Genomic DNA, 13,916 nt, shown 5'->3' with positions numbered 1-13,916 from the left:
AAACATCTGCATGAGATTGGTGGGTTAATTAACCCTAAGGATAGGGTCCTCTACTTCTAAGAGCTGAGAGCCAAACACTGATACTGGGACTCAAGAGTTCCTTTGTGGCTGGAGTCATCAGAAACGTTTCCGATATATTTGCAGTGGTTATTACAATATTACCTCTCTATAAGCTGATATTAATGTTTATCCCAAAGATTATATAGGCTCTGCTCATATCTGTCTATGAGGTATATGATTTTATTGTTTCGGTGTGGACTTTGTCTTTTTTTATGTTATCGTCTTTCATTTGCTGTGAGATGAAGTCAGTGCTCTGTTGGAATGGATGCTGCCATATTATGCATTATATATTTATCATAGAAGTAGTTCTTAGCTGCACATGTGCCTCCTCCATTGCTGGCTCCCCCCCAAATTTTGGCATGGCATACAGTGATTGAGTGTTATGCCCCTGCACCTATGTCTATATTAATCGATACAATTATGTGAATTACACAACGTCATATTAGGGAAAATACCGTTTTGATTAGACCACTCCCACCCAGCTTAGACCACTCCCATCCAGTTCAGGCCATTCCCACCCAGCTCAGTCCCCTCTCACTCAGCTCAGACCACTCCCACCCAATTTATACTGTCCTTTTAATTTGATTAATTAGCAATTATTTATTTTTAAATGGCAGGTCAAATATAGAGGGCTGGTTTACATCATTCTAAGCTGAACTTACAGTCCAGACATAGGTCCTGGTTCAGTAAATCCTCTGGAAGCCTTAGCCCCTAGTGACATTATTGTTGCTTTTTTATTAACGAAATGCACAGTAATGATTCTATTGTTCTCTGTGATGGATGATTCTTTTGGTATCTGTTTATATTCTGGTTGGGATAAATCCTGTACTCAGTATTTGTCCTTATACTGCATGTGGAAACAACGACGCAGAGCCACTAGGGGGTCAGAATAGGGTTAGAGTTCGGGCTTTACTTACAGAATAAGTTTGGGTTAGACCTTGGTTAGGTGGAGGGGCCAAGTTAGCAGATCATGTTTTGTGGGATGAGAATGAGCATAGAAGCTTATACATTCTACTGATACATTCTACTTATACATTCTACTGATACATTCTACTTATACATTCTACTTATACATTCTACTGATACATTCTACTTATACATTCTACTGATACATTCTACTTATACATTCTACTGATACATTCTACTGATACATTCTACTTATACATTTTACTGATACATTCTACTTATACATTCTACTTATACATTCTACTCTCCCGGAATGTTTGGAAGGCTCCTGAACTTCAGAAGTGTATAATTACATCTGTCCAACGGTTCTCTGTAATTGAAATAAACTCGACCAGTTAAATATTTCTGAGAGGCGTGTCCATGCCTTGTTGTTCCAATTGCCAAATTATTATATATTATATATATCTGGCCAGTAGTTCCGTTGTTGCTGCATATGAAAACATTTGATCGTTGTTTCAAACAGAAATGTTATCTGGAAATACATTTTAGAGTAAGTTCAGTTAACTTCTGATGTATGTATTTTTCACTTTCATAAGAAAAAAAGTGTTTTTGCTCAGAAGTGACATTTAATAATACAATTTTTCAAATTCCACATAGAATAATCCCTTAACGGCAAACTTTCTGTGACTTTTGTTTTCAAGTTTATTCAAGACTTCTAAAATATCTTAAACCCCAGTCAATTATGAACTGTGCCCAACTAATTTACTTACCTCTTACTGGTGCCAACTTTATGTTTTGTATATAATGGGAATATTTATTTGCATTTCATATGTGGATAAACGTTTAAAACTTCCGCTATGCGATTTATACTGTTACTTGTTTCTTCCTTTAGACATTGTTAAATGTCAGAAATCCTCAGGTAGGGCTTCCATTATTTGTATATGAAAAAACGGTGCACCCAAATCACCTGTCCATTGCTCAGACCATAAGATCCACCCCCTGCTGTCCTACGGGTGGAAAATAAAGTAAAATAAATATAAGTAAAATAGTTATTAGATGTTGCGCTGTATAGTTTAAATTTACTGAAGTTGGTTAACATTTACCCCATGAAGTGGCAGTATGGAGGGGAGGAGATGAAGCAGTCAGAACGGAGTTTTAACTTTTAACCAAGGAAATGTTAGATACGCCTTATGAGGGAGTGTATCTCAGGAAAGACAAAGACAGGTTCGGTGAGAAATTTGAGAACAAAGACATTGTGGGGTTTACACTTAACTATTAAAATAATGCAGATGTCCACAATAAGGGGCATATTATTAAAAGTGAATTTGTCACCCCACATAAAATAGTATTGGTGCCTTTAACCCATTCACTGCTGAGGTTTTTCTCACCCCGTGTTGAGTCTATTTTGAAACTTCTTTTGGGCTGGCCACATTCCAAAATCTAATATCAGTCATTTCTTTATGCCATACTTGCCAATCTTATGTTGGCTGGGTCTGGGAGATCCTGGAGGGTAGGAGGGGTGTATGGGTGGAGGAGGTGGGGCTTCGCGATTTGCGTCATTTTGGCCCTGCCCCCAGTGATGTAATGCTTGTTTGGGGTCTTTTTACACTGTAAAAAGACCCCAAACAAGCATTACATCACTGTGGGCGGGGCCAAAAGGATGCAAATCGTGAAGCCCCGCCCCCTCCGCCCGTACATTCCATCTCTAATTTTATTGAAGTGGGCAGATGGGCCAGATGCGGGAGAATCGCCAGCTCTCCCGGGAGTCCGTGAGACTGACCCGAATTTCGGGAGTCTCCCAGACATTCCGGGAGAGTTGGCAAGTATGCTGTATCCACTACCTACACCAATTACAGCTTTGTGTTACATCTAAGTAGGATTAAACATCTCTTCCTGATGATATACAGACATAGCTGTAATGCATAGAAAATAGCCAGAATGATAAAGGAATGAGTTTGACAGATCGCACATAGAACCCAAACAAATGACAGTTTTTAGAATGTTTCCCATGCAACCGCTGACGGTTCTGTAGTGTGGAATTTTGTCCTGCTGGTGTATACGACACTTGCGGATTTAATACATTAAACCAGAGGTGTCCAACTCAGAACTACCAACAGTTCATGTTTTCAGGACTTATTTAATCACGCACAGGTGAGTTAATTATCCCACCTGTTTCTACAGACAGAAAGCCTGAAAACATGACCTGTTGGGAGCTCTTGTGAAGATACCTCTGTTGATGAATACGAGTCTAGGGGGTATATTTACGAACCGCCGATTCACGACACTTTGAAGTCAGTTTCTTCAAACGGCAATTTTATTCAAGACAAAACCCTCGGTGAGCTTTGTCTTTAAGTAAAGTGCCGTTTTAGAAAATGACTTCAAAGCGCCAGGAATCTACGGTTCTATGAAACCACCGCATAGTAAATATACCCATAGGTCCGTTCTGCTCTAACAGACAATACACTGCAGGATGAGTCCAATACATATGTGGAAAATAAAGTCACAAAAGAACGCATATTTAAATTAATGTCACCTGTTAAAAATATAGTCATTGATGCCAAAACATTGTTTTTAAAAAGTTTTTTCTTTTTAATTCCCCCCCCCCATAAAATACATTTATTATGATGATGTTATTAATGTCTACTGTACATAAAATGCAGGTTTGCAGTTACTCCAGATTGCAACCACATGTTCTAATACAGCCGTCATACCTATCTCTGGCCACTTACACCTGACCTGTAGCTGGTGCAAGTGATACGACAGAAAAACATGTACCTGAGAGATGCCCAAAGTTAGAGTCGGACGCTGCTGCACGTGCGGAGCTTGGCGCACCCTTACTGTACATTGACTAAGTGTCTATGCTCAGTCCCCTCCCTGTTCCACCCATGAAATTGTAGGCTGTAGTAAGGGTCCTTTGTTAAGATGATTTGGACGTTGCTGTGTATAGTCCGGTTCTGGGAATGTGCATGGGGGAGTGCTCCTGGATTCCTGGAAGAGTAGGCAAAGCTCCCGCATTTGCCGAAATTCACGGCATTAAATGGAGGGGGTGTGGCTTAATCATGTCATTAAGCACCCCCTCCATTCAATGCTGTGAATTTCGGCTTTTTATAGTGGGGGCGGGGTTATGGTGATGCAACAATGTCACCACGACCCCCTCCATATTTGTAAATGCTTCATTATTCTCCTAAGACAACTAAGAAGACATCCATGTACTTTCTCGGCAGACGTTTACGCTATGTACCCACGACGCAATTTGAGAATAATAAAAACAAAACAGGAATTTGCCATGGGTCTATACACACGCTGCAGGAACTGATACACACTCAGCCACATGTTTGTATGTTAGAGTGAGAAAGTTAATGAGGTGAGAAGGAAAATAATGTCCGTCACACAATTTGGGGCACCCTCCGTTCTGAGTACCAGGGTGAGGTGAAGGGAGGGGGGGGGGGTGTCTTCGACATGTCCATAGTTCCTCTGCGCTGACAATCATTTGCAATGCGGGAGGATCAGGATTGGGGTTTTAAATTTGATTTTCACTTCCCTGGCATGTAAACCTATAGAGAGAAAAAATAAACAGACATTTGAATCCTAACATATGTAGAGGGTTAATGGCAAAGAAAAGAAAGACTTCATGCAATCAGTAGAATAATTCAAGCCATACGTTGTCCTTATAGAAAGGGGAAAAGTCTTAAAGGGCTGCGAGAATTATTACAAAGCTGAATACTGCGCGGGAATGTTTCTAGTAATGGGGCCATTTGTCAGTTTTACATTTTGTCAACAGAATTGGTTGCGAGCAAAATCTATCTTCTGTGCATGTGAGAGAGACGATGGAAGTGATACATTTCTGCCATAATGATCTCCTTTAAACAATTGGGTGATTCTTTGCTGCACACTCCGGCCACGAAGAACTTGGGATGACAACAGATATACTGTTCTCTGATTTATTTGCATGTAAACCAATAAGAACTATTTGCTACTCTCCCAGGAAAACGCTGAATTCTGTGCAGTGGCGCAAAGAGTGACAATGCGCAGTGGGCGGGGTGTCGTGGCATTTCTCTAGTTTGCTCTATTATACATTACGGCTTTAGTTTAGTTATTTAGCCAAGTCAGTGACTTTTGATGTGCAATGGACTTTCACAAGAATATGGCTGCATGTTGTGAGATACTTCATTTATTTTCTGAGTGAAAGGACCGGTTGGGACATTCTGCTCGTTATCTTATCGTCCATATTTTTAAATCTTAGTTTTTGGGTACAGTAGTTTACTGAGAAGCTTAACAGCATCGGGGGTTTCCACACCACGCCACCAGTGGGCGTGACCAGCATGCATAGCGGCGTGGCTATAATTTTAGACAGTGCTTGGCTGCTCTCCAACTCTTTTTATCCCCATAATATACATGGGCAATGCTGCGTGCACTACTGTTAGGTGCACGCAGCTCTCCCTTTTCAAGCAGAGCTGTGTGAAGCGGGGACAGGGTCTAGCCACCTCAATTATACAGTGCCCCAGGCTTGGAGGGGGGTTTCCAGGCACTAGGAAACCCCCTTGGTTTGCCTATGAGCATGAGTGACACAAAATTAGTTGGATCAATAGAATGCTATTTGGGCCATAAGACTGTGTTCACCCAGCTCTTAGTCATTAGCTGTCAATGTGTCTCTGCCTTTACAAAACAAGGAGGTAAATCAATTATGTGACAGGCAACACGCTGGACTGTACATATGAATGTCTATGCCTTTATCCTGCTTTATAATACGTAAGGTCTTTGGATTTGCCTTGGATGCTTTGCTCATGTCATTATCATACGCCAGTAAAAAATTATTATTTTTTTTAGCACCAAATGGTTATGGCAGCATGATAAATATTCATTTTGTGGCCCTCTGACATCCACTTGTGACGTGTCTTAACTGAGTAAGACATTAGTCACCACAGCTCTCTCATATCCCTTCCTCTCTAGTCGCTATAAAGCAAAAACATGACAGGAAGTAAGATAGGTATTTAGGGCTAGATTTACCAAGGGGCAATTTGCAGAAACCGCCACTTTTCGGCGATTTTTCCATTGGTTTAGAAGCCGTCGGTTTTATTAAAGGCCAAACCGCCGTCAAAATCGGCAGCGTTGGCATTTTACAAAACCATCACTTTACAGGTCATCGTCCCGATTTTTATCATGATGAAAATACAAACCGCCGGATTTACTAAGCTGGGGTTTGCAAAACTGCCAAACAACTGCAAAAACAAAAGCACCAGTCACATTTAAATTATTGGGACAATCACTATTTATTGTTTAAAGGGCAAAATTAAATTATAATTAAGTTCTGCACATTTTATTTTTCATAATATTATGGGGACAATATTACTGTATTATATTATGGGGGAAATATTATTGTATTATATTATGGGGGGAAATATTATTGTATTATATTATGGGGGGAAATATTAATATATAATTATATTAACTGGGCAATACTATTTGATTGCTGATGGGTGTAATAATTATTTATGATGCACAGAGGTGCCCCCATGTTATAATAATACAATAATATTGTCCCCTTGATATAATGAAAAATAAAATTTGCCCCATCAGTTAATTATAAATTAATTTTGCCCTTTAATCAATAAATAATGGTTGCCCCCAAAATGTATAAGTCAATGGTGCTTCTTTTTATGTTCTCAATGGCAAGATAGTTCAAACAGTATGTGCATCAGACGCAGGCATAGATAAACCTGTCTTTTTCGCGGTGGTTTGGTCAAAAATGCCGGCGGTTTATCTGTTTTAAATCCGCCACACATCACCCCGCATTTTACATGGCAGCCTCAAACCGCCCTGTAGTAATTGCGGGGGTTTGATGCACTAAACCGCCAGTGATGTGTTGCGGTTTGAAACCAAAACACGATTCTTAGTAAATCTACCCCTAGTGTTACTTTATCCCTTTGTTGATACAACATTGTCACACTCTGTTGTTCTCTGGTCATAGAAACCTGAATAACAATGTTTATAAATCATAGTGTTTTATTTGGACATATGGCTCAACAAAGGAATTAGAATCTTTATTGTGTATTTTGTATTAATTATTTCTGGGTGCCTGTTTTTGACAAAAGAGAATTTGAACTCGTATGTGTGGTCACCTGATGCTTTATTATTCATTCAGTAAGTGACTTTACTATAATATTTTTTTTTTAATTGACATGTTTCCCTGTATAGGTTCAGCTCCTGAGACAGACGTCCTAACGGTGATACCTCATTAAAGACCATTTAAGACCCCTGGAGAGAGGCTTCCTTTGACTTTATTTTCCCACTTGGATTTTTGTAGCGACGAAAATGAAGATTCATCTTTTCGTTTGGACTTTACTGACCATGGTTCTGCAGACAAGAATATGTCAAAGCATTAAATGGCTGTGAGTATCTCCCTGCTTTATCACCATTGTTGTTGTGATAGATAGGGGCAGATTGGATAGAACAAGAGAACTGCCACTGTGTAATGTGTAATTCAAAAGTTATCAACAAACTTGTCAAATAAAACTTCATACTAGATCATTGCCAACTCTCCCTGAATGTCAGGGAGACTCCGTGAAATAGGGGTGATCTCCCTCACTCCCTGAAGAGTCTGGCATTCTCCCTGATGCTGAGCCAGTACAAGACGTGGTTGGCTTCGCCAGAGCCGTAACTTAGAATTCTAGCGCCTGGGGCGAGAAAGACAAATGCCGCCCCCCTAGCCCTCAATTTTAACCAAATGAACCTAAAATATTCCTAAATTGCGCCCCCCTTCAGCGTTGCGCCCTGGGCGGTCACCCATGTCGCACAGCCCTAGTTACAGCCCTGGGCTTCGCCATCTGTGGCATGATAACACAGTTCAGAAATTGTGTCCTATGTCCATGTATTGATGCCTATGGAGGGTGGCCATTTTCATGGAGACCAAGATTTAATCAAAGACTGACAGATAAGGCTGCCAAGAGGAATTCAGGGCCCCGGTACAACAAATTCATGGGGCCCCCCTTATAGTCGAGTATGCTAAAAAAAATTGCGACGCCGTAAAATTTTTCGGAGGTGTGGTCATTCATTTGGGGGCGTGGCAAATGTGCCATTGGGGCGTGGCTAACACATCAAAATCACTAGGCTCTGAATTCACCGGAGGTCACATATGTCCAAGCACTCCTGACTTTCATTACATCTAGCACCACAGTGTAGTATAGAAAGAATGCAGTGTGTACACAAAGAGTTCATTCTTGGCCTGCACCTTACATTGGGCAGAACACTCACCAAAAATTGGCATTGTCCCTACTAGAATCCCAACATTTCACATACTGTCCTGCTCTCTCCTACCTGTTCCTCTCACTTTCACCACCTGTGGCTGCAGGTTTCTTTAGTTGCGGCTTGTCTGGATCCTGGAATGCTGGAGGCCCTATTTGGAAAAAAATGGCTACATTTAGATAATTCCAAACGAGCCTGGCGTTAAATCAATACCACCCCCGATTAATAATTAGGCCTTTCTCCAGCTCCAACATTACAATAATGTGCCCCTTCATCATCACCATGCCTTATGATCACACTGCGCCCTCCATGCTGCTTTTGCCCCCTTCACCTGGCTCCCATTCATCACACTATATTATGCTGCTCCCCTTCCTTTTTCAACCCCACTGTGCCATACTGCCCCCCGTTTTTTAACCCCATTGTGCCATGCTGCACCCCGTTTTTTAACCCCACTGTGCCATGCTGCCCCCTGTTTTTTAACCCCACTGTGCCATGCTGCCCCCGTTTTTAAACCCCACTGTGCCATGCTGCTCCCCTGTTTTTAACCCCACTGTGACATGCTGCCCCATTTTTTAACCCCACTGTGCCTTGCCCACCCGTTTTTTAACCCCTCTGTGCCATGCTGCCCCCGTTTTTAAACCCCTCTGTGCCATGCTGCCCCCGTTTTTAACCCCACTGTGACATGCTGCCCGTCTTTTAACCCCACTGTGCCATGCTGCTCCCCTGTTTTTAACCCCACTGTGACATGCTGCCCCATTTTTTAACCCCACTGTGCCATGCCCCCCCTGTTTCCCTCCCTTTACTTACCTTTTCCTTTTCTTCTCTCTTCTTTCTTGGTCCTCTCTGCTCCATTCAGACTGAATGCCGGGCATGACATGACGCCGTCACGCCCGGCATTCAGTCTGAATGGAGCAGAGAGGAGGGACGCCGGCGCTGTGATCATGTGAGTATGTTTATTTTTTTTAAAATTACCCTGCTCCCTCCATCAATGACTCAGCCCCCCCCCCATCCCCGCCACAAAAAAACAAAAGAGAAAGCAAGAAAAACATTTACTTTTGAAAAAAAAAAATTACAAAAAAAAAATCGTCGGCGCGAGGGCCTGGGTAATTAGTACCCGCCTCCCCCCTCCCTCTCGACGGCCCTGGGTAGCAGGACTTCATTAATAGAGACAGAAATATAAAAGACACTTCAGCAGGGCCGAATTAACCCTAGGGCTAACTGGGCTACAGCCCAGGGGCCTCAGGCATTCAAGGGGCCCTTGAAAGTGCTGAGCACTTTTACTGCGGCCCTTCCCCGGCGCGCTGTAGTCTCCTTACTGAGGAGATCTTGTGAGTCTCACTCTCACGAGATCTCCTCAGTAAAGAGCGTACAGCACCGGGGAATGACTGCAATGCCAGGAGAAGGAGGTAAGTGCCTTGGGGGCGGCTCGGCTCACTGGAGGGGCGGCTCGGATCACGGGGGAGGGGGGTATAAAATAAATTATTTATTCCATATTCATCACCTCCCCCACCCACCCTAACATTTGTCCTTCCAACCCCTATGCCGTTCTTACTTAAGTATTGATACGTATGAAGGGACATTGCATAAAATGTGTCAGACGTCGTATAATATCCATGTTATGGAATCTCTACAGCTGGGAGAACCAGCAAATGTTGACAGTTGAATAAATTGCAAAAATAAAAATAACTATGGGATAAATCATAGGAAAGATCATAAAATCTAAAGATATTTATTCCATTATTCCACCAAAAATAACTCAATTAGTACAAATTTGGTCCTGAAAGGTGAGAACACCTGACATAACTTCACTATTCCTCAGCTGCATCCGAACGAATATTGCCATTGGCTGTGTGTTTTCTAGACAGCAATTGCAACAGTGACCACTGCAGGCTAGAGGAAGGTACTGCACTCAAAATTATACTATATTCAGGAGGAGCAAAACAAGAAATATAGGGTCCTATTTATTAAGCCATAAATCATGCAGAATTTTTTTTCCAGGCATTTTTAAGTATCACTTCTATATAGCAAAAGTCATACACAGGAGATATGCTTTAGGCTAAGTTTCGCATTAGACTGCAGTCCCCGTAAATGGGGACTGCGTTCTGGGGCAATTTAACGAGCATCAAAAAGCCTGGCTTTTCAGAGCTTGACCCGATGGTGTTAGTTATTATACCCTATGGGGAGATCATTGCAGTAGACGGATATTCAGATCTCTCTCCTCCGGTAACAATCGCAAAATGGCATTGTACATGCCTCACCTAAGAGGAGTTGAGCGGTTAGAAAAGTAATCGCCAGGACAGCCTTTAACGGGTTCATATGTGTCCAGTAATAAATAGTAGAAATGTTCACTGACCCCCGTGTTTTGGTTTTGGATCTGGATTAACTTTGTGTTTTGGTTTTGGTTTTGGATCCCTATTTTTTTGCTAAAATCACATAATTTGGCTCTTTTTTGGACCTACGTTATTATTATTAACCTCCATAACATTAATTTCCAGTCATTTCGGGTAAATATTTGTCTAGTGACAAGAACACTGCTACCCCTCCTGTTTCTGTATGAGCAATGGCACTGAGCAATGTCACTGGAGACTGGAGAGTGACAAGAACACTTCTACCCCTCCTGTTTCTGTGTGAGCAATGGCACTGAGCAATGTCACTGGAGACTGGGTAGCGACAAGAACACTGCTACCCCTGTTTCTGTGTGAGCAATGGCGCTGCATCTCCTGGGTGAGGGAGGTACTTATGGAATCCAAAACCGCGACATCCGACAACACAACAATGACATATTGCCTCGATTCAGATCCAAGGACGCGTGAAAGTAACGAGCCGGCTCGCCAGCCTACTCAGATCCCCTAAGTTCAGGTGGGCTCAGTTTTCAGAGAACATCTCTAATGAATAGGTACCATAATCACATTATGCCATACTTTCTTGTTTTATCATTTATGCTAATTTATTAAACATATATAAAATGTAAATTTTGATAACAACTCTATTTAATGGTCAGTAGTCACGTACAAATGCCAGCCAATAGCAAGGCGCCCTACACTTTCTCTCCAGCGGTCAGTGGCTTGAGGTTGAGGGGTAGAGGTCTAGTTTAACAAAAGGTGGTGTGCCATAGGCTTTAATACACTTAAATGGGAAGTACAGGTGTCTTTTAAAGGACTCTCCCTGTGTAATATAAAGAAGAACGTTGGTATTTCATTTTCTGTTTATGAGATGGACATGTATACCAGTTTAATACATTTTTACTTAATGAAGTCTAAAGCTTTAGAAATGACGGCTTCACCCATGACATGTAAGGGATAACTCCGCCCATAAGTAAAAAAAAAAAATTTTGGCACCATAAAAGTTTTCTGCCATTGAAACAATTTGCCAAATCGGTTACACCCCACACGTACAGAAATAGCTGACTGGATTGGAGTTTTGTGTAATTGTCAAAAAGTCTACAATTGAGAATAAAAAAAAAACATTGTATTGTATTTCTTAATGTATTTTGTTGATGTTGGCTATGAGTACGGTTATGACTGTACTATAAACCATTTCACATTCCACAAAGGACGTTCTACAGAAATGTGTCTTTCCTTGGATTCATATTTTGTATGATATTCTGCAATCTCACATTGCAGCATTTTCCAAGATTTATACAGCAGCGATAAGACCTTGAACGATTGTTTAAAAAAAAAATAGTCCAGGCAAATTTAAAGACTTAAACAAGTGATAAATCTTTATGAATGTGTCTCAGATTATACAAATTGATTACATTTATCCATCCAATTCCCCTCTCAAGCAAAATGCTAAGGATAGAATTACCAAATATTTAAGCGTTGACCTTTTTTTGGGGGGAAAAATTCCTCGATAGTTTTTATTTCATTTACATAGACAAATCCAAAAAATTTTTTTTAGCACATTTTAAAATGATTTTCAAACCGCCAATTGCATTTAATATTAAAAAAATATATATATATTTACATCATCATCTATCCCTCTCAGTGTTTATATAAAGGGCTTTTACATTCCTGTGGATTTGCAAAACTTTTTATACCTCTAGGGGAAGAAAAACACTTGTATTGTCCTGCAAATGATGTTATTTGTGGGACTCTCTTTCAGTCTCAATAGTCACAAAAGATGCCCCATTCTGTGCGAGGAATTCAGCGGAGGATAAGCGTTACATAAAATGATACGGGCGATAAACTTTGCACAAAGCTCCCTAACCCCATCATTGTCTGCAAACCTAACAGACAAATGTTACGGTTTTGAAAACATTGCAGCCACACAATTCGCCGTCAGTCATGCAGCTAATTACTGGAACATATCTGTGGTGGAAAAAAAACCCCAACTTTTTCCAGCTTGCTTTTAATTTACATTTACTTGTTAAACAGCTATATTATAATGGCTGTTTATACACATATTTTTTTTTTTTTTAAAAAAAGGAACTTATTAAAGAACGAGCTATGATCCCTGTGCTAGTAATCACATTTTCCGAAAGGTTGAAAATGGTATTTGCTGTGTGATGAGTATTTGTCCGCGTTTAATACCCTGTTAAATGGCAGCAATTAATTAACTTGACAGGCAAATGGCGCGTTTGGTTTTTAAAGGAGGCTTTGTTGGGACACGTTGGCTAAGACGGAAGGTATGATCCGGAGTGTTTTGGGTTAATTGGCTCCTGCAGTATAAACTTCTTCCCCTCTATAAAGTCTGTGATATGGGTGCACTCTAGCCTGTCCTTGCACCTGTTGTGTGGCTGCTGGATAATTCATCCTTAAGTTAGATTTTATAACTGGAAAGGTTCCCAAATAGGACTTTAGCAGAGCGTGATCTATCTGTCAATATCCTGTTCATAGTCTCGGCTCTTAACCCTTCAGTGGCTGGGCAATTTTATTTTGTAGAGCTGAAAAGTCAATGCTGTGTCCACAGAGTTGGAAGCATAGCATTGTCTAAAATTACTCGATTTTTGAAGCATTAAGATTGCCCATCATCATCATCATCAGCATTTATTTATATAGCACCACTAATTCCGCAGCGCTGTAGAGAGAACTCACTCACATCAGTCCCTGCCCCATTGGAGCTTACAGTCTAAATTCCCTAATACACACACACACACACACACACACACACACACACACACACACAGAGACTAGGGTCAATTTGTTAGAAGCCAATTTAGTTCCTTACTTGTCAGAGTTTTTGAAAGGTTCATCTGTCTAGAACAAAGAGTGCAAGTACTTATTGGTCCTTAAAGGAGTTAAACAGATAAGCTGTTGAGCTTAAATGCAGATTCCAACAATCCCTTCAGTGGTAACTTACTGAGTGCCGAGTGAGTTCTACAGCAAGACAATAGATGGTACAATCAGCCACGTACAGGTCTGGTGCCCTTTAAATTAGACATACTTGCCTACTGTACATTTTTTCCCTATGGGATTTTGCAGGTGTGGAGGGGGACGAGATGGTGCAAATCATGTCATGTTGGACCTACCTTGGCGAAATTGCAGCAAACAATACTTTTGTGTCATTTCGCCACGGGGACAGGGCCGCAGTGGGGCAATTCACGGCGAAACGCGTCATGAAGGCCGCTGTCAAGCGGGATGCAGGAGAATAGACCGCTCTCTCATTGGTCACTGGTTGTAGAACTGGATTTCCCTCCAGGGATTTATGAATACCTTGCAGCTATCATGATTTAGGTGGACAGTTCCGATTTGGGGGCTCTGTCCCGG

General features: G+C 41.2%; 1 protein-coding gene across 2 annotated transcripts in view; it reads left to right on the top strand.

Moving 5' to 3' along the window:
* WNT11 (Wnt family member 11) overlaps positions 1-13,916 on the top strand; it is a 66,311-nt gene that overhangs the window by 13,416 nt on the left and 38,979 nt on the right. For both annotated transcript variants that reach the window (XR_012688559.1, XM_075198561.1), the window contains exon 2: positions 7,162-7,355. Coding sequence is in view for 1 of the 2 variants with exons in the window: in XM_075198561.1 (XP_075054662.1) it covers positions 7,279-7,355 (77 nt within the window). In the remaining variant the exon portion in view is untranslated. The remainder of the gene's footprint in view (positions 1-7,161; positions 7,356-13,916) is intronic.

Source organism: Mixophyes fleayi, chromosome 2, assembly GCF_038048845.1.
Source record: "Mixophyes fleayi isolate aMixFle1 chromosome 2, aMixFle1.hap1, whole genome shotgun sequence".
NCBI classification, from domain to species: Eukaryota; Metazoa; Chordata; class Amphibia; order Anura; family Limnodynastidae; genus Mixophyes; species Mixophyes fleayi.
Note: the sequence above shows the minus strand (reverse complement) of the source record. Positions and strands in the feature narration are given on the sequence as shown.